A 21,664-nucleotide genomic window follows, 5' to 3' on the forward strand; every position below is an offset into this window, starting at 1 on the left:
TGAATTTACAATCCGCACCCATGAAAAAGCAATCAAGAAATTAAACGGTATATTGCAGTCAGCAATTCTGCTGCAAAAGGACTTAAATGTTGAAAAGTCAAAATGTCACTTTGAGGTGCATTTTGCCAAAGCCTTGTTTTCAGTCACTTTATGTGCATGCAAATGCTGGACAATGAATGAGAATGAAAGACTGTCTTAGTTCTCTAGTTCTACTCTAACAGACATGCCACAAGTGGATGGCGCTAGCAAACGTAAATTTACTCTGTCTCCATTTAGTAGATAAGAAGTCTGAAATCAAGCTGTCAGCATAAAGGAAGGCTTTCTCTCTCTATTGATGCTGGGAGATCCTTGTCCCCCTTCAAAATCTGTAGGCGAGGCATTTCTTCTTGATCTCCATGTGTCTTGACGTCAGTCTTTCACTGGTTCTAGAAGGTTCTCAATGCAGAGACTCTAGATACATTCTTGGCTCTTCTTTCTTGGTGATTCTCAGATTCTTCTGTCTCTGTTTTCTTATTCAATCTCTTCTACCTCAAATGAGATTAACTCAAGACACTAACACTGGACAGGGTGGGGGGCGTTAATCATAAGATGGCACAATTTGATAGGTGGGGAGGTGAAGGAAATGGGAAAGATTTGGTGTGAAAAACAATGTATGTGAGCTTTCAAGTAAACCAGTATATAATAAAAATTGTATTTTAAAAAAACTATAAGAAAACAAAAAAGACACTTACAGAGGAGAGTGTAAGCTTCTTGATGAACATGATTGCTTCCATCCCTGCCTCACTGCATTATGGAGATTAGGATCTACAACATACAGAATACTTACATCCAATGACAAAATGGAGGGTAATTAGCTAATACCGTGAAGCATGCCCTAGTCAAATTGGCAGATAGTTTGAGAGAGCGCAATTAAATACCTAACACCAAAGAATTGATGCTTTTGAATTATGATATTAGTGAAGAATATTGACTATATCCTAGACTCCCAGAAGGACAGACAACTCTGCCTTGGAAGAAGTGGAAGCAGAATCCTCCCTGAGAACAGCGATGGTGATACTTCGTCTGCCTTACTTTGGACATATTATCAGGAGGGATCAGTCCTTGAAGAAAGACATTAATTATGCTTTCTAAAATAGAGAGTCCGTGGAAAAGAGGAATATCCTCAACAAGAGAGATCGACACAGTTGACTAGAGCTCAGAATTTAAACCCAGCAGAGAGTGTGAGGGTGGTACAGAATCAGGCAGGATTTTATTCTGTTGTACATAAAGTCACCATGAGAAATGACAAGAAGAACTGATTTGAGGCACCTAGAAACACCAACCTCAGCCACCTTTCACGGAATCAGATGTCCAGGTCTTCTCTCCCAGAGAGTAGCTAGTAGGTGGGACACCACAAACTTTTGGTTAGCAGTTGAGTATTTAATCATTGTGGCACCAAGCTTCTAAAACATATAATGAACAATTACAATGAATAGTATTGTAGTTTAAATCCTTACTAAGTCATACAATTAAAAAATGCATGTATATAAACTCCATCAGGTTTTAGCTCACCCTCCATCTGGTTTTCAGGGGCTGTAAGTCACACAAGGGGAGATGGTCCATCTTTCTCCCACAGAATCTCTGGTGGATTCAAACTATCAGAGATGTTAGCAATGTAACTCCCTATGGACTGCACTACCACCACTCCCTAAATAAATAGATGTAGAGAGATGTGTCTCTGTGTGTGTGTGTGTGTGTGTGTGTGTGTGTGTGTGTGACTAAGGTGCACATAATTCAAGCCATGGTCTTTACATTATTTATTATGCTTCGGAGAGCTGGACAATGACTAAAGATGACAGAAGAAGAATCAATGCCTTTGAGTTGTGGTGCTGGAGAAGAGTCTTGAACATATCACGGACTGCCAAGAAAACAAATAGTTTGTCTTGGAGAGGTGAAACCAAGTCTCTCCTTGGAAGCTAGGATTTTGAAGCTCGGTCTCACACGCTTTGGGCACGTAGCCAGGAGAGACCAGTTCTTGGAGAAGGACATCATGCTCAGAAAGGGGGGGGGGGAGGACAGCACAGGAGAGGAAGACGCTGGATAAGATGGTTTGATACAGTGACTGGGACAATGGGGGTTGGTGCGTTGGAATCACTGAGACTGGCTCAGGACAGGGAAGAGTTCAGTATATAGGGTCGCTATGGGTTACAAGTGACTCAAGGCCACATAACAAAAACAACCCAGGATCAGCCAGGATGTGATAAGTATGAACACAGCTGGTGAGAGTGTAAATTGAATTAACTTCTGGAAAGCAATTTGGCAATATGTATCAAGAGCCTTTAACATGTTTATATTCTTTGATTCAGTAATTCCACTTCTGGGAAATCTATACTATGAAAATAATCTGAAAACCAGGCGAAGGTTTATGCTCAAAGACATCCTTCAAAGTATTATTATAAAAAGCCTAGAAGTCCAATCACTGAAAAATGCTTAAATAAATGCTGGTATGGCTGATATAGCATTGTAGCCATTAAAAAGCATCCTTGTGGGGAAATTTTAAAGCCCATGGAAAAGTTTATGCTATACTATTAATTACTTTAAAGCAAGATGTAATTTTTTATACGTGTGCCTTAGTGATACACATGTTTAAAGCATAAACCCATTGCCTTTGAGAAGACAATCTCTGTAGGATTTCTAGGATGTATTGAGGAGTAATGATGTCAGTTTGAGGATTAAGATGCATCTGATTCAAGCCATAGTCTTTTCAATCCCTTGCTATTTATCTGAGAGGTGGACAATGAATAAGGATGGCAGAAGAAGAGTTGATACCTTTGAGCTGTGGTGTTGGAGAAGAGCACTGAACATCCCATGAATGGCCAGAGGAACAAACAAATATGTTTTGGAGAGAGTGCAGCCAGAGTGTTCTTTGGAGGCAAGAATGATGAGGCTTCCCCTCACATACTTTGGGCATGTTGCAAGGAGGGGCTATTCCTTAAAGAAAGACATGATGCTGGGAGGGGTGAAGGGTCAGCTAAGGGGAGGAAGACCCTTAATTAAGTGGATTGACATGGTTACTGCTGCAATGGGCTCTTGTGTGTCAGGAAGTGTGAGGATGGTGCAGGTTTGAACAGAGTTCAGATCATTTGTTCATAGGGTCACACTTGATTCGATGGCACCTAACAACAACAACAACAATCTTTATGAAAGTAGATTGGCACGTCTTTCTCCCATGAGATGGCTGGTGAGTTTGAACTTCTGAGTTTTCAATTAACAATTGAATGTTTTAACCATTGCACCACCACATGGTGGCTTTTCTTATTAAGTACTGCTGATTCCACTGCAACTCATAGCAACCCAGAAAGCTCTTCCCAGTGCTGTACCGTTCTCACAACCACTGCTATGCTTAAGTCCAACCCAAAAGAAATATATACCAAGATGTTAAGAATGGTAACTTTAGAATAGTATTATTCTGGATGGTTTTTTTTATTGTTATTGTAAAAAAAATTATAATACAATATTTGGTAATCAATGTTTTCAGTGTATACAATACTGGGATACCAATTACATCCATCATGGTGTGCACATATGTCTAGACACTATTTTCATTTCTTTTACTCTGCGTTCAAACTTTAGAAAATGGAATTTTATTTTGTTTGTAGATGTAAGATATATTTGGGGAATGGCAAGTAATTGGTGTGGGATCACAGGTGTTCAGGAAGAACCACAATGGGACAGGAAGCCTGATCATTAGGTGTGAACAAAACTACAAAGTCGAGCTATTCCATAGTTTGAGGGAGACTTCACAGATTTCTTATTTTGTTTCTATTTCCTTTGGTAGACCTGGGAGTGAGTATAATGTGGCTGCAACGGCATTTAATGATCACATCTTGAATGCTCTAGAAATAGGAAATCTCTCAGCGGGCATGAAGGAGAATGCTTCTCACTGTCTGAGAACCTTCGCTCTGAAGAAGGGACAGAGTGCAAAGCAGTGTCACTGAGCAGACAGAGTCCACTATCTGACACAGGCTCAGCAGTTCTGGCCCCTCACCAGCTGGAGATGACCTGCCTGCCAAAGCTGCTCACTTCCTCATATTAAGTTGGACCCTGTCCCTGTTGTTATAAGGTTTAGTAAGACAACAGGTAAAGCCTTTCATATAGCTGGTGTTCCCCATGTGTATACAGGGGCTCTGCCCATGCTCTGGATTCCTGGAACACAGCCCAGAATCTCCCCATTCACAGGAATGTCAGCTCCTGAAGAAGGTTCTGTATCCTCTCCCACTCTATCTGGGAAGATTGCCCTGTGCTGGGAACCAGGGCCAGTCTGTTGTTGATGTGTTCTCTCAAGTCACCTCTGACTCACAGTGACCCTATGTACAACATAAAGAGCCCTTACTGTGCTTAAATCATTGTTAAAGTCATGTCATCAATCTAGCCTGTTGGGTGAAGCATTTTATCCCCCATCTTCCAACGGAACATGACTGACAGGTGGAGAGCCTAAGCACAAAATTGAATCTGTAAAATGAACTCTACATTATGCCTGTATAAATGTGCATTGTGTCTCTTTTTTTGTCACTTCTTCTGTATTTTGATTCTGTGTGTTAGCTTGGTGACTACATGCAGTCCCTGGGTTACAAAGGAGACCCATTCCTAATGGTGTTTTTAAGACTGTCAGGATTCAGTCATGACTGAGGAAGCTATCAGTGGAATTGATCAGAATTTTTAAAGTTTTAATGAACAAGGAAGACAGCAGAAATGGGAAAAATTACAGGTCAAAACCTTGCTAGAAACTTAATCTCACTTTTACAGGAAAAAGATAGCACATTCATTGAGTAGCAACCAAATGTCTTGTTCTCACATTTTAGGCACAGTTTGAAGTGGTGTTGCCCTACTCAAAGATGGCGGCTGATTGCACGGCTTCCACAGCCCTGCCAGTAATCTAACCCCGTGTGTCAGGGTTTTTAATGACTTCGCAATGCCTTGCCTGAGCTTTGAATCTTCATTTTCCTAGTGTTGTACCTACTCTCCAGATTGTAAATCTTCAGGTCTGTTTCTAGTTCACTTCCTCAGCCACAACAGAACTAGTAGGCAAGTAGGAGCTGTCCATAAAATGGACAATTGTATACCACGGTGTGGCTCTTTTTGGAACTTGTCTTTATGTTCTGTTGAGTCAACTATGACTCTTAACAAGCTTAGGAACAATAGATTGAAAGCTTATCCTATCCTACGCCATCCTCACGATGTCTGCCAGTTAGGATCTATGAAGGACTGGCTGGTTTGAGACACAAGGACAGACAGGGTATTGTTTTCCTTTCTTTGTGAGGACATAAACTACAGAGATCCATTCACAAAAACAAGTAGTTAACCTTTTCAAGACAAAATTATTTTCTGCTTAGAATTTTTTAAAAACTATGTGTTTCCAATTGGAGAAGAGTATTAAATATACTAAGAAGAAAACAAACAGGTTCATCCTAGAGAGGGTGAGACCAGGCTGCTCCTTGGAGGCAAGGATTCTTGAAGCTTCGTCTGACATACTTTGGACATGTTTCAAGGAGGGACCAGTCCTTGGAGAAGGTCATCATGCTAAGGAGAGTGGAGGGACAGCACAGGAGAGGAAGACCCTTGGTGAGATGAACTAATTCAGTGACTGGGGTTATGGGGTAAGTGTGTCAGAGATAATAAGGTTGGCACAGGATAGAGCAGGGCTTAGAGCCGTTGTACATAGAGTCATTGTGAGTCACAGGTGACTCAATGGCACATAACAACAACAGCAACAACATGTGTTTCCAGTAAAGGAAGGTATTTTTAATAAAATAAAACCATTTCTGAGACAATAATAATTCTAATGTAATTGCTGATGTTATTGTTTGCTATTGAGTCAGATCCAGTCCATAGCTGACCCTCCAGCAGCTGTCAGAGACAGTAAATTGCACGGGAGATTGCCCATCCTTCTTCCACAGGACAACTATTAAATTTGATCCACCTGCCTTGGGGATTGCCTTGCACATATACCCTGAGGAATCTCTGGTACTATGGCCAGTGAGATGAGGCAGATCTCTTTAAATCCATGCATTTATACAAACCCTTTCCCAGAAACCAGCACATACACAAAATGGAATAGCAGCTTCCCACTAAAGAGGGAAGTATAGGTAGGCACTGTATGTCCCATGGGTGATGGGGGGTGGGGTAGAGAACTGAAAAATTGGTCTAAAGCTCTCCCACTGAATTCAGGCTTAGATGATGACCTCAGGTTCCAGAACCTTCCTAGGAAGTGGGAACTTACAACCTAATAAAGAAGATAGGAACATGCCTGCATGCTCTAAAGGTGGGTGCCAATGTCAAAGATAAGTCTGAGCACTGAGTGTGAGAAGAACTGAAAGCCACTGGCAGTTTATGTGAGTTGGACTCAAACAGAAAGCAGAGTGTACATTAGAGAGATGGGTTTCTTCATGGGAAAATAGTGATTTTACTTGGGGAATCTGGAACATAAATTCATGAGGACAGAGAGAAGCAGGAGAGGCAGGAAAGGCAATTTAATAACAATAACAACTACGAGAGAGCTCTGTTGGCCTAGTGAATAGAAAGTGATGCTACCAAGTCAAAGGTGGGTGATTTTAATCTGCGGCCCTCAGGCCTAGTTTTGGCCAAACATTCTTCTAAGTGATATAGCACTGGTCAGTCTGTTTGCTGTACAGAGGTACTCATGGTTGCTGTGATGCTAAAAACACTGTGACACTGATGTGTCAAATGTGATAATGGTTAACCATGGTGGACAGTGTTTGGTAGAGCTCCTCGATTAAAACAGGCTTGGAAGCAGGAGTGGCATCCACTTCTGAAATAGCTTGTCTCCGGAAACCCTACGAACTTGGAGAAACAATCTAAGTTATACAAGTGTTCAGATCTTTCATTCATAGGGTTGACAGCACTTAACAACAACAGCAGCAGTGAGGATTAGGATTTAAAAGGGAAGGTCTGATTTCCTGGAAAGTGTCAGCTCTTGCTGCTGGGTCTATGTTTCCCATGCCCAGAACTCACAGAGAATGCTGTATGATCATCTTGGCAAAACTTACTCTTGTCTACTATTATTGTTAGGTACCTACCATCTAGTCAGTTGAGGCTCACAGAAACTCCATGTACAGCAGCTGTGTGAAATGTTGCTCAGTCCTGTACCATTCTCACAATTGTTGCTATTCAATGACCCTGTTATTGCAACCACTGTGTCAATATAGCTCATTGAGTCTTACCAAACATATCATTCTCATGGACTGGTCCTTCCTGACAGCATGTCCAAAGTAAATGAAATTTCTCTGTCTTAGACCAGAAAATAGGTCACAGGCCAGCCCTATTGTCCCCCTGCCATGAGATGGAGACAGGAGCATTGTAGTCTACAGACAGATCTGAATCCCACATACCAGCTGTGTGACCTTAAACATGTCCCTTAACTCCTCTGACCTCAGGTATCACTTAGAAAATGGACGATATTAGCACTCACCTTAGCTTCCCACTGAGCCAGATGTCTGTCCTAAGGTAGACAGAAAAATTATTAAAGTAAACAGACTTGCATTGATTTTGGTTTCCACTCTTTTGAGAACAGTTCAGTGAACCAGAAAACCACAGCCTTTGAGACATTCAAGATCATCAAGTCTGGAGAATGGCATGTCACAATCAGCTCGGGGCTTTATTAAAATATATTTTCCTGGCCTCACTCTGGGAAGTCTGATTTCACAGCCAGGATTAGAGAGCAGCTCTCTCATACCCTCACATAAAGCTCAAAGGAACTATGGGACTTGGGCAAGTGGGACTCTTGGCCTATCCAGGAGCTGAGCATTGAGGACAGTGGGATGAGGATAAGAAGATTGAGGTACCAGTTTCTGTGAATGTAGAAATAGAAAAGAGGGTCAAATCCAGACTTGGCGAGTGCTGAACCAAAGAGTCCTCCCTGAATATCTTCATAGGGACCTTATTCTTCCCTCAGCACCTATAACCAAAGTCAGAGGCAGTCAGAGCGAGCCTCTAAGCTCTCACTGGGTGGTCATCATTTAGCACTCCTCGCTGAATCCTGGCTCTCTGATGCCTGCAGGGACAAGTGGTCACAGGGTAATTAATTATCATAACACATTGTTCTTGATAGAGGAAACAAATAATTACTAAGATGTTCATTATAAAGTATGTCCCACTGCCCCCTCTGCATAATATCATCTTTTAAGAACTTCAAAACTGGAACACATCTCAGAGATAAAGAACAAAACCCTGCTTGTATAGAAAAGGAGACTGGGGTCCAGACAGAAGGCATGTGGTGTCCCATGGCCACTCATGGAGAATCCAGACCTGTGGCTCAGTGTGCTGTTGGCATGCCAAAGCAGACAGTACTATGTATTTCCAGAATTCTCTCAATAAATCACTCCAATGTTGGAATCTTGGATCAAGAATATGAGAGAAAAACTCTGTCCCAGGCATGCCTCTTGATACTTGTAAATCCCAGCCTGAGAGCAGAGCTGTCTGCGTGAAGATAAGGCTGTTCACCTGGTACACTAATGCCATGGATTTGAGAGCTCTAGAAAGTTCACTCACTCACCAAGGACCAAACCTCAGGCTATCTGCCACATATCACTAGAAAGCAAAGCTCCCAAAGGGTTGTGGGTGTGTAACGTGTTCTGGAATCCACTCTTGGTTTTCCTTGGCCCAGCAATGTATCCAGATTGAGACGGAGGGGTCTTCAGCAGGTCAGGCCTCGGGGTGTGAGAGGCAGGACAGAGTGATTTTACCACCTACAGGTTCCTCATGTGACCACCCAGTCAAGGCAGCCTGCACGCTGAGCGGCACAAACTGACCCCGCCCCCTGTCTCTGTGTGTTCTTCAGGAACATCCCCAGGTTCTAAGATGGCCTTGCAGAGCTCCTTCACCTGCTGGAACGGGACAGTCCTTCAGCTCGGGCAGGCCTGTGACTTCCACCGTGACTGTGCCTATGGAGAAGACGAGGGCCAGCTGTGCAGTGAGTACACGGGGGGCTGCCCTCATTCCACCCTACTACACCCATCCCTTCCCAGCCCGACCTCCTAGAACACAGGAGCTTAGACAAACCTTCTTGCTGCCTAGTGCCACTCGTCTTTCATATGACAACTTGCAAAGGCCACACAGCCTTCAAGAGGAGAGCTCAGGTATGGGCCCTAGGAACTGTACTAGCCTCATGGGCTGTGATCCTGTAAGCTAAGCTTTAAACCTGACCTCTCAGCTCTCTTTAGTACATAGAAAATGTGCGAGGTGAACCATGAGAAGCCTCTGTGCCATACTTCACTCACTTTTCCAACTTCATCATTTAACTGGCCCTCTTTCGCCTCCAGCTCCAGGACCATCAAACTGCTTCTCAGCTCTCTCATGCCTCCATGGCTTTGCTCACACATCTGCCTTATTCTAAATATTCTTTCTCTTTTTAAGAAATGTCCATTCTTTCGAGACTTGCCACCAGAGTCAGTTCTTCTGGGAAGCCTCCTCAGATCATTCTCCATAATTATGCGCGTTGCGGTTGTTATGTACCATCAGGTTGCCTGTGAATCATAGCAGCCCATGCACCATAGCTCTGAACCCTCCCCTGTCCTGGGCCAGTCTCACTGACTCTGACACACCTACCCCTATTACCCAGTTACTGTGCCAATCTGTCTCGGCCAGGGCCTTCCTCTCCCGTGCTGTCTCTCCACCTTTCCAAGCATAATGTCCTTCTCCAAGGACTTCTCCCTCCTGGCCATGTGCCCAAAGTATACGAGACAGAGTTTCAAAATCCTAGCCTCCAAGGAGAAAGTTGGTTTCACCCTCTCCAAGACAGACCTGCTTGTTTTCTTGGCAGTCCCTGATATGTTAAAGACTCTTCTCCATAAGTACATTTGGTTCCTAATCCTCTGATCGCCCGCCCACACCCCCTCCACATGTAGTGTGTCTTTAGTTACCTAATTAATGCTACTCTAATAGAATAAGTGGATAGTGGTTACAAACAGAAATGTGTTTTATCACAGTTTAGGAGACCAAAAGTCCAAATTCACGATACCAGTTCCAGAACAAAGATTTCCCTCTGAATAGGCTTTGGAAAAAGGCCCTTGCCTCTCCTCAGTCCTCTTGAGGCTCGGCATTCTCTCTTCCTTTATCTCTGCTTGTTTGGTTTGCTTATTAAATCTCTTTTATATTTCAAAAGAGATTGACTTAACGCATACTCTATATTAATCCCATCTCATTGGCATTTCAGGGACAATCATTCCCAAATGAGGCTATAGCCACAACTGTGTTGTTGTTGTTAGGTGCTATCAAGTCCACTCTACGCACAGCAATTCTCTGAGAACAGAAGGAAAACAGACTGAGGTTTCACCACCATCACAGTCTCTGTTGTGCTCGAGCCCGTTGTTTTAGGATTTACAACACTTATTTTGGGGAAACAATCCAATCTATAAAAGAGCGTATCCATGTGTCATAACATCCATTAGTTACTTTGAACAGCTTTATGGAGATAAAATTTGCATGCCATATAATTCACCAATTTAAAGTGTACAAGTGAATGGTTTTTAATATGTTCACATAGTTGTACAACTGTCACTACTATCAATCTTGGAACATTTTCATCAGTTCAACAAGAAACTCCCTATCCTTTTGTTTTACCTCTTCACCGTTTTCCTCGGCTCTCGGCAACAACTCAGCTACAAGGGTTTTTTTGTTGTGTTTTTTTTTTCTTCTTCACCAGTTTGCCTGTTCTGAACATTTTGTATAAATAGAAACATACACTGTATCATATTTTGTTTCTTATTATTTAACAATATTTTCAAGGTTCATCCATCTGGCAGCATGAATCAATTTTTCTTTCCTTCTTAAGCCTTTCATTGTCTGGATACACTACATTTTATCCTTTCCTCAGTGTGAGCATTTAGGTTGTTTCCTTCTTCCCCCCCCCCCTGCCTTTTGTGAATAATGTCGCTATGAACATTCTGGTACAATTTTCATGTAGACAATTGTGTTCATTTCTCATGGGTAAACGCTGTGGAGTGGAATTTCAGAGTCATATGGTAACTCTATGTTTAAGTTTTGAGAAACTGCTGGAGTGTGTTCCAAAGTGGTCGCATCATTTTACATTCCCATCAGCAATCCATGAGGGTTCTCGTTTCTCCCCATTCTTGCCAGGACTCATTATTTTATTAGCTGTCTTTTTTATATTAACCATCCTAGTAGGGGTGCATCCATTACATTTCATGGATGATGTTTCCATGTTTCTTTTCCTGTGTGTGGAGGTAGATTATGTCTTTTCCTACTCAGGGTGGGTGCTGGCTGACTCGTTGGAGATTGAAATGACTAGATGGGAAGGGAAACTTGGACTCCATAGAGGAAAGCACATTCTTGGTGGCCACGCTGCCAGTTAGGAACAGAGTTAGACGTCTAGCCCAGACTGTGTTCTCGGCAGTTGTCTCCCTAGGAGCAATGGTGCTAAACTTCTTTAACTTTACCTTTATCACAGGGAAACCATCAACACAGAGAATGCCCATAATGTGAGCTAGGGAAAATGCCAGATACTGGGGCAGAGGAGAAAAACATAACCTCTAGCTCCAAAGGTATTGAGGTCCAACAAGCAAAAGTGAGTAGGACAGGCATACCCTGGCTGAGAAAGGATGTGGCAGAGGCCAGCAGGGGTCCCAGTGCAAGGACAGATGCCTCCCTGTAGGGCACACAGGACCTAAGATCTAGAATTTTGTAATGTACCTCTAAAAAGTTATCAGTGTCCTCGGGCTCTCTGGACTCCTTGGAAAAAAAGGAGCTTTGTTTTTATCTTTTAAACAACTGACCACTGCCATCAAATAATTTCTGACTCAAGGTCACCCTCAGTTGGGTTTCAAGGGCTGTAAATCTTTATGAGAAGAGATTACCTTTCTTCCATGAAGCAAGTTGGTAGCTTCAAAACCATGACCTTCCAGTTAACAGCCCAAAACAACATCCACTATATCACCCATATTCCAGAAGGAGCACTGGTGGCCTAGTGGCAAGAAGCTGTGCTGTACTCCCCAAAGGCACATGGCTCGAGCCCATTAGCTGCTTTGCCAGAAAAAGATGGCAATCTCCTCCCCTGCAATTAACTGCCCCTGAAAACTCGCTGGAGGGTCAGCTATGGGTTGGCTCCGACGCGAGGGTCCACACAACAACCAGTATTGCAGTAGAGAAATTCATTCTTCTGTTTTGAAGACCTCTGTGCTGCAGTTCCAAAGGCATGTAGTCCAAATCCTCCAGCTGTTCCATGAGAGGATGGGCACTTTCCTTCCGTGCAATCTTCTGCCTTTGAAAACCAGTTGGAGGGTCTATGAGTCAGTCCCAACTTGACTGCACACAACAACAACAGCAGCATTTCTGTAGAAAAGTGCTACTTTCCAAAATAATGGAGCTGTCGAGTGTTTTTTAGCTGACGCTCAGGTAGCTGCTGCAGATGAACATTTTCCTGGCCCTGCTGCTCTGCCCCTGGCCTCGCTCACAGAGCACACACAGCCTGAAACCAAGGCAGACCTGCCCCAGCTGCCCAGGCAGTGGGACTCCGTGTCCCTCTTACTCATCTCATGGCATTTCCAGCAGTGCCTCTGAGCTGTGAGATTCCACATTCGTCTTTTTAAAGTTTGTGTTGTTTGGAGGGTTGGGTGTGGGGTTTTGTTTTGTTTTGTTTTTTCATTCCTGCTTCCCAGCTGAGACACAGGTCAGGCAGGCCATGGTCTGATTTACAATTGGGAAAATAAAGGCACAGAGAAGGTAATTGGTTTGTTCAGGGTCACACAGCATGCTGAAAACAGAGCAGTGATTAGAGCCCTGAGCCTGTGGGATGCAGCCCATTGCTATAGGCTTGGGGACTTTCCCTACCACTTCAGAACTTGCCATTAACAGGATTCTAAACCCAGCTCCAAGCTCAAGGGCAATGCAGCTCCAAGACTGAGGGCAGGTAGCTGAAACCCAAAGGCCTTTTTGGCCACACTTTGAAAAGTTGCTGTGACCAGTTGTCATTGGAATGACAGCTTCCCCCTGAGAACACCCCAATGAGTTCTTTGCTGGCAAAATCCATCACTAGAAGTTACAGAGGAGAGTTCTTAGGATCGTTCTGCCACTCTGATCCTGGCTGCACTCTGAGCAAATGTCTTTCTTCTTGGACCTCATTTTCTCTGGCATTTTTGCTATTTTCTCTATCATACTGATGCTGAGTCTGAAAACCATCCCTAGGATGATAACAAAGCAATGCAGCTAACCTTTACAGGGCATTGACAATGTGCCAAGAGCAGCTCACAACACTTTCCATGTATTCACTTAGTTAATCCTCACAACAGTCAGTCTATGTGATGCTAATTCTCTATAGTTTTGACAGATGAAGAAATAAAAAATCAGAGAGTCTAAGTGATGCTCCATGACTGAATGGTTAGCTACCAACTGATTCAGATTCAGTCTGATTTCAAAGGTCACAGTGACCCACTCTCTATAAGGCAAATTCTGCTTACTAAATCAACTCTTACTGTTGAAGCTCGAAAGCTCTATTCTGTAGTGTGAAACACAATGTATATAGATTGTGTAAGTAAACCAATTTTTTTAAAGTAAAATAGAATGTATATGAATGATTGTATGAAACAATGTAAATGAGAGATTATATAAAACACAATGTATATGGATGAAATATATGTGAAAACCAATATAAATATTTTTAAAAACCCAAGCAACTTTATTCTGCCATTATAGACTATACTTAAAGATCAAGACAACAAAAGTTTTCACACAACTAGACCACTAACAGCATCATGATATGTTGTTGTTGTTGTTATTAAGTGCCATCGAGTCACAGGCGACTCATAGTGACCCTATGAAGGAGAGTCCTTGACGCTTGGGTGCCTTTCATCCTCTCTCCAAGTTCACAGGGTTTCCGGAGGCAAGCTATTATGAAAGTGGACGCCACTCCTCCTTCCACGCTTGTTCAGTCGGGGAGCTCCACCCCACTCTCAGTCCGCATTGGGTAGCCAACCATTAACACATTTGACACATCCGTGTCACAGTGTTCAGCCTCACAGCAATCACAAGTGACCGCGGGACGGCAACTTGTACACCAGGGCTATATGTAGCATCATGATATAGGAAGATAATATTGAAGTTGTTAAAGATTTCACTTTACTTGGATTCATTCCTCAATGCTTATGGAAGTAGTAGTCAAGAAATCAAAGGAAGTACTTCACTGAACAAATCTGTGAAGAACCTCTTTAAAGTGTTAAAAAGCAAGGGTGTCACTCTGAAGACTAAGGTGCACCTGCCTCAAGCCATGATATTTTTAATCTCTTCATATGCATGTGAATGTTGGAAGAATTGATGTATTTGAGTTGCAGTGATGCTGAAGAATATTTAATTTGGCATGCCAAAAGAGCAAATAGATCTGTTTTGGACGAAGCATAGCAAAAATGCTCCTCAGAAGCAAGGACAGTGAAATTTCATCTTACATACTGTCCACATGTAATCAGGAAGGGCAGTCCCTGGAGAAGATAGGATGCTCGGCAAAGGAGAGGGTCAGAGGGGCTCTTTAACAAGGTGGATGGACAGTCACCAGCAGTGAGCTCAAGCAGGGCAGAGATCGTAAGCACGGTGTGGACTGGGTAGTGTTTTGTTGTGTTCTACACAGGATAACTCTGAGTCAGAGCTGACTGTAACAGCATGTGCTGCTAACCAGCTCAACTCATTTGTTTTATAAGTTTCTCATGTTGGGTTGTGTTAAACACAAAACCCCACCTTATGTATCCACCCAGGTAAAAGGGACTAGGAAATAAACCAGGGAAGCTCTCCTTTCTAGGAGCTTGAGCTCATTTGCCTTCAGCCTCTCTGCCTTGGATTCTCATCTGTAAAGTCAGTTGGAATGTGGTACTCACTGAGTGGCTTCTGTTTGAGAAGTGAACAAAATAACACCTTTAAATAGATGTGGTTTTTCCCAGGTGGTCCAGCGCTTGTTAGCATCAAGCCTCTGAATATGCTACAGCTCAGCTCCCCTGTGGATCATTTCCTTTTCCACCATAAGAATCTTATGTGTACATAAGAATCACCTGGGGTACCTTGTTAAGCTGCAGATTCTGATTCTGTCTATCTGTGGTGGCAATGTAAATTCTCAGTAGGGAGTTAAATGGACATGAACCAGTCAGAAGCTCAGGTTAGAAGGTTTTCTCTGAGCAGATGGTCACCTGCAACCCTAAGGAATGTCCATGAGAGCCCTTTGCGGTCCCCTAAGGGCCCATGAGAGTCACTAGTCCCTAGTTAACCAAACCCTGCTGAGGCTGGCCACCGCGCATCTGCCAGTTCATCATGCTGTGGTGGCTTGTGCACTGCGATGACGCTGGAAGCTTTGCTACCAGTATTTCAATCCAACAGTAGATAGGCTTTAGTGGATTTCCCAGGCCAAGCCTGCAAAGTAGACCAAGCCATCTGATTCTAAAATAAGAGACTATTGAAAACCCTATGAATGCCATTAGAACATTTTCCAATATAGTGCTAGAAGGTGAAGAAGATTGAAAAGCACTCAGAATACAACCTGGAACAAAGCGTGATTCTAGGAAATGGAACACATCAATATTAGGTATTATTGTCATGACACGAGTCCAGAACCAAGGCTGCATAGTGGAGTGGACTTGGAGGGAGGGATTGTAAAACAATGAAAGAATTTTTCTTTTACTTTTCATAGAGAAGAGCAAATTAGGAGAAGGGGTACAGGCAGGGAGAAAAGTACAACAATGAATGAATGGAAATCCAAAATCTCTGTAAATTTTCATTGAAATTTAATAGTAATAATAAAGAGGAGAGAAAAAAGATTTGTCCTTGTATATTGCCATTTAGAATCAAAACCAGGGGGCCACAGTTGAGAAGAAGCTATTCCTAGGAAAGAGATATCATGCTTGGAAAGGTGGAGGGTCAGCAAAAGGGAGGAAGACCCCCCAACAAGATGGACTGACAACAGTGACCACAGCAAGGAGATCACGTATGTCAGAGATGATGAGGATGGCACAGAATAGGACAGGTCTGTTTTTCATAGGGTCACAACGAGTTGTCTTTGACTTGACAGCACCTAACAACAACAACAGTCCCTGCAGAGAAACATCATACTTGGAAAAGCAGAGAGCAAAACAGAGGAGGAGCCTCAGTGCAATTGATGGACCCCATGGTTGCATAGATGTGATTAAGTCTGGCAGAAATTGTGAAGATGGTGCAGATCAGACTGGATTGTATTCTGTTGTACATGGGACCACTATGAATTGGGGCTCACTCTCAGCATTTAACAAGAAGGGGAAGGATAGCAGGAAAGGGTAGGTTGCATCTCATCATCTCATCGTATTCGAGGCCTGTTCTCAAGGCCTCACATCCCTACAGAAAAGAATTCCCTGCATGTTCCAAAGCTGCTTGTAGAGGATCACACTCAATTCTGAGCAACATTTTCAGACCTTTATCAGTGATGAGCATATTTAAGTGTTATCAAGGATAAAATTACCCAGAGAGACATAATCCTGCCTTTGTCTTCCTGTATCCGAGCCTAACCTCCATCGATCCATTTCCCCTTCCAGCCTATACTCCTGCTCCCCTCCTGCTTTCCCTCTTCAACACCGTCACCCCTGCATTTCCAAATAAACACTGCCAAACACTTGCAGAAAGCTCTGGGAGCCTAGTGGTAAGGAAATGTACTGCCAACCCAAAGACATGCAGTTCGAATCCACCAGCTGCTCCACAGGAGAAAGATTCATAATCTCCTCCCTTGTGATTTATAGCCTGTGAAAATCCACTGGAGGGTCAGCTATGAGTTGTTTCCAACTCAGTGGCTTCTGATAATACAGCGAATACACCCAAGATGCTGCACCCAGTCAACAAGTGTCTTCTAGATGCAGGGGCCCTAATGATGTGTCTTCTCGGCAAGGAGCCAAGGCTCCCCACTTCCTCTCCTACATAAGCTCCTGACCCCCCCAGTGTATTACAAGCAGATCATTCCTCTCCTCGGACCAAATAATCTCATCCATAGGATAGGGTTACATTTGTTCCCAGCCCAAACCCTTATTTTTCAAAGTTTATTTATTTTATAGTAAAAGAAAACATCCTAGTTGTAAAATATGTGGAAAACTTAGAAAAGTGCATGGGAGAAAAGAACCACTACTCATAACCCTACCCCTCAGGCATATGGTGATAATGGTAAATTTTGATGTATTTCTTCTAGTATCTTTCCCCATGGCTCTATATTTTCAAGGAAATGTATAGTCCATATTTATCAAAAATGTTAACAAAGCTGTCACACAGGAAGGAAGAGAAGTGGTGTCATTTGGCCTAGAGTTTGGACTTGGCAGCTCCAGCTGCTGCCGCCGGGGTCACATATCTGTGACTCCACCAATTTGTCTCTCTTAGAGTGGAATCAGGTGTCATAATTGCCAACTGTTGTGTGATTGATTGACCTACACACAGTCCAATTTGGTCATCTAACCAATAAAAAAGCTGGCGGGAGCCCAAGAACTGGCTTACTTAGAGCAGAGCTTCTCAAAAGTTAAGGTTGCATAGGAATCACCTGGGAAGCTTGTTAAAATTACAGATTCTGATCCATTAGATTCAGAGTAGGACTTGAGATTTTTGTACTTCTAGTCTTGGATAAACAACGATAGTTATAGAAAGGCTTCAGATCTTTTGTTCATAGGGTTGCTATGAGTTATGTTTGACTCAATGGCAATCAACAACAACAATTATAATAGTTTGGAAGCAGGAGTGACATCTACTTCCTAAACAACATGCTTCTGGAATCTCTATGAACTTTGAAAAACGATGATAGTTATAGAAAGGCTTCAGGTCTTTTGTTCATAGGGTCGCTGTGAGTTGCATTCAACCCAATGGCAATCAACAACAGTAGTCAATTTTATATGGAACTCACATTGTTGTTGTTGTTTTTGTTGTTGTGTGGTCCATCAAGTTGGAACCAACCCATAGTTGACCCTCCAGCTGGTTTTCAGAAGCAGCAAATCGCATGGAAATAGATTTTCTATCCTTCTCCCATAGAGCAGTTGGTGGATTTGAACTACATGCCAGCATAGCTTCACTAGGCCACCAGAGCTAGGACTCACAGGTGAAATAAATATTTAATATACTCAGTCAGTTGCCAACCAAGAGGTTGGCAGTTCAAGTCTACCCAGAAACACCTTTGCAAAAGAAAAGATCTGTCAAACTATTTTCTGAAAACCAGCCACTTAAAAGTCTATGGTGTTTTCTGTTGAAAACTCTATGTATTGCTCTAACACATAGAGTCACCATGAGTCAGGACTGACTTGGTGTTCTTGTGCTGCTTGTTGTGGGACCATGTTTTGTGTGGTAAGGGTGGAACTTGCTTCCATTTCATTCAGCAAGTAAGCATTGATGGCTGCCCTACAATCTATCAAGCACTGAGTGGGTGTTGGAGTGAATGAGAGGCAAAAAACTCCATCACAGAATGAGTGTGGCACCATTAGACTCAAGCCAGAGGACTATCCGTAGGCTCAGTAAGGGCCCTGCCAGCAGCTTCCTAAACCAGGCCTTATGCAGACACCGTCTTTGTCGGGATCCCACCCCCAGCTTCCTTGGGAGTACTTCTTGCTGAGCAAACTACCCTGATGTGCTTACAGCAGGAGAAATACTCTCCGCACTCCCTCCCTCCTTCCCTCCCAGGTATTGTCACATAAATTGTTGATTGACTGTTGAGCTATTTGCCTGCCTCTTCTTTTATTTAGTCAGCCAGAAAGAAATGGGACTTCCCAGCCCAGCACACCTGGGTCCTGTCCAAGTGAGGATGAGAATGTGCTTCCAGGGTTGACAGTGCCAATGACCTTCCTCCTCCCTGTCCTGGTGGGAGGCTAGTGCCAAGCAGCCACCTAAGAGCCCTTAAGAGACATTGCCGGAGAGGCAGCTGAGGGGCCTGCCTCCGCCCTCCAGACCATGATGACTCTTTGAACCAGGTCCTGATGATTTCTCCTGACAAAGCTGGGTATTGCTGTCATGGCCATGGCTCAGACTCATGGCAACCCCTGTACAACAAGCCAAAGCCTTGCCTGGTCCTATGTGCATAATAATTGATACTACTTTAATCACTTTGTGTTTGTACACTTCTGTCTGTTTATCATGTCTTCATTCTCGCCTTTATTTTATGCTTAAAACAGTTCTAGGAAAAGTGTTCCTATTCTACAGATGAGGGACCTGAGGCTGTTGAGAAATGAAGTGGTTTCCCTTGGGTCACACAGCCAAAAAGCTACAAGGTTGGGACTAAGACCCGAATGTCTAGATTCCAGTTCAACCCAGAGGCTATGTTCTCTGCTCTCGGCTCCTAAAGCAGGAAGAAAGCAGTGATACCCCGTCGGGGCCTAGGCTCAGCCCTGCCGCCTCTTCCACCAGGAGCCCACCACCTGCTGTAGACACTCCTCGAAGTCCCCAGTTTAAATCATTGCTTGTGAAGGATTCGATACAAAAGGTCACTTCCTGCCACTAGTTCTTTTCTGCCCAGGGAAGTAGATGTGGGATCCCTGGAGGGGAAATGAAAAATAAAACATAAAGATCTCCTTAGCTTCTGGATTTTTAATCAGAGGAACTTGCAGGGCTGAGGGGAGGGAAATGATTTCTTCAGGGGGGTATAAACGGGAAGAGATGCTCAAAGTCAGTGACAGCACTTTTAATTTATAATTCTGCCTCTGTGCGAAATGCACAGAGAATCAGGGGGAAATGAGTAATAATTCACTAAGGTGCTGTCACAGCCAGGAAGCATGAGGGCCCCCTTTGTCAGTCAGCGGCTGCCAAGAGTGCTGAGACAGTGAGGACGTGGGGAACAGTGGGTCTCAGCGAGGGAGTGCCTCTCCCCCAAAGAACTAACGCAGCCCTGCTGTTCTCAGAACAGCCTGGAAGGGCCCACTGTCTCCTCAGGGCTGAGAGCCTTCTGTGGAGCTGGAGAAAGTGCATGTTCACGCACTCTCTTCTCCTTTCCTCCTCTTTCTGTAGGTCATTGGGAGCTACATGGTCTATAAAGCCAGCTGGCTTCTTAAATGGAGCCTAAGGATGGCAGAGAATAGGCGGGGTTGAGATCTGCATTGTTCCATTGGGTTGTTACGAGTCATTGTTAACTTGATGGCAACTAACAACAAAAACAAGATCAGTCTGATAAAAAAGCAAATGAAAGTCATTGTTGTTGAGTGTAAACCAGCTCATAGCTGACCCTCCATTGGTTTTCTGTGACTGAAAATTGCACAGAAGGTGATTGATTGCCCATCCTTCTACGTGGACCATGGTCGATTCAAATTGCCAGAGAGGCGTGGCCTCTGGGTTTAGCAGTGCGACTCCCTCCTGGTTAGGCCACCAGAGCTCCTTCCAATTTGATAAAGACAAAATCCTGGGAAGGATCTAGAGAAGCCCTGGCACTAGACTTCCTTTGGTCAGGAGAAACTGAGGTACACGGCAACAACACACTCGCTCAGCTGACTCAGAGGTGGTACCTCTCCGGTGGTTCCAATCCACCAGGTTGGACAATCTCCTCTCACTGATTTATAGTCTCCAAATACCCACTGTGGGCTCAGCTATGAGTCAGTTCCAACCTGAGGGCAGTGTGGTTGGGGTTTTTGTTTGTTGACTGGTTGGTTTATGTTGTTGTTTTTGTTGGGCTATTTTAAGAGAACACCCACTCACTGCTGTCGAGTTGAAACTGACTCATAGCTGACACTCCATTGGGTTTTCTGAGGCTGAAAATCACACAGGGGAAGATTGTTCCTCTTTCTCCCATAGAGCAGCTGGTGGATTTGAACCACCAGAGAGGTGTAGCCCTTGGGTTAACAGTGCGGCTCCCTAAGGACTGCGCCACCTGAGCTCAGTGACTTCCTCAACATTCACATCTCCCGACCAGTTAGGATTGATATGGAGGGAATCTCTGCCCCACAGGCTCGCTCAGGGGCTGAGGTTGTCAGAGGCTCTGCTGTCATAGAGCCGCATCCCCTGCAGTAAGCACTCTCCTTAGTTTCTGCAGTGGAAGAGAGAGAAAAAAGAATTATACAAGGGCTTCTGATGGCCTCAAGCGGAGGAGATGCATGCCACTTCTTGCATTTCGTTGGCCATGTAGCTCTACTTAACTGTGAGAGGGATGGGCCTTGAAGGGAAGCGATGAGTAGTGCTGCGCAGAAAATGTCTCCATTGACAGAGACAGTAATAAGAGACCCAACCCAACTTCCAAGTGTTGCCATTACATTCTTGGCACTGTGTCAGCCTTTAGAATTATACTCTAATGACTTACATGTTGCCTTGTCTTAGGGTTCATGTTCATGGTGGGTCACATTCATGCTCATGCTCTAGTTCAAAGATAAAGAATCAGAAGATCCAGTCCAAGTCCCGGCTGGGTTACCTTGCCAGCTCTGTGGCCTTGTTTGCTTACCACGTCTGAGTCTCTGCTTTGCCATCTATAAGACTGAGTTGTTAACAATATCTATGTCTGGGAGTTATCATTAACATTATTATTATTTTCTTTTGTGAAGATCACAGAGAGCCTATTCACACATTAAGTACTGAAGATGTCTTCATTATAATCAATATTGTTGCGCATCCTGGGCTCTGACTGGGGAATTGTTACCAAAGAGGATGTGGTCACGCATGGCTAATGTTACTTGGCGCTGGCGTGTTTTGCCTTTTGCAACCCTGGGCATGACTG

General features: G+C 43.7%; 1 protein-coding gene across 1 annotated transcript in view; it reads left to right on the top strand.

Moving 5' to 3' along the window:
• The window catches only part of ALK (anaplastic lymphoma receptor tyrosine kinase), a 1,280,998-nt gene that overhangs the window by 1,059,378 nt on the left and 199,956 nt on the right, over positions 1–21,664 (top strand). The window contains exon 6 of the mRNA XM_006880682.1: positions 8,837–8,968. Coding sequence (XP_006880744.1) covers positions 8,837–8,968 — 132 coding nt within the window. The remainder of the gene's footprint in view (positions 1–8,836; positions 8,969–21,664) is intronic.

This window comes from Elephantulus edwardii, unplaced genomic scaffold (genome assembly GCF_000299155.1).
Source record: "Elephantulus edwardii isolate Elephantulus edwardi_28Jun2011 unplaced genomic scaffold, EleEdw1.0 scaffold00009, whole genome shotgun sequence".
Lineage (NCBI taxonomy): Eukaryota > Metazoa > Chordata > Mammalia > Macroscelidea > Macroscelididae > Elephantulus > Elephantulus edwardii.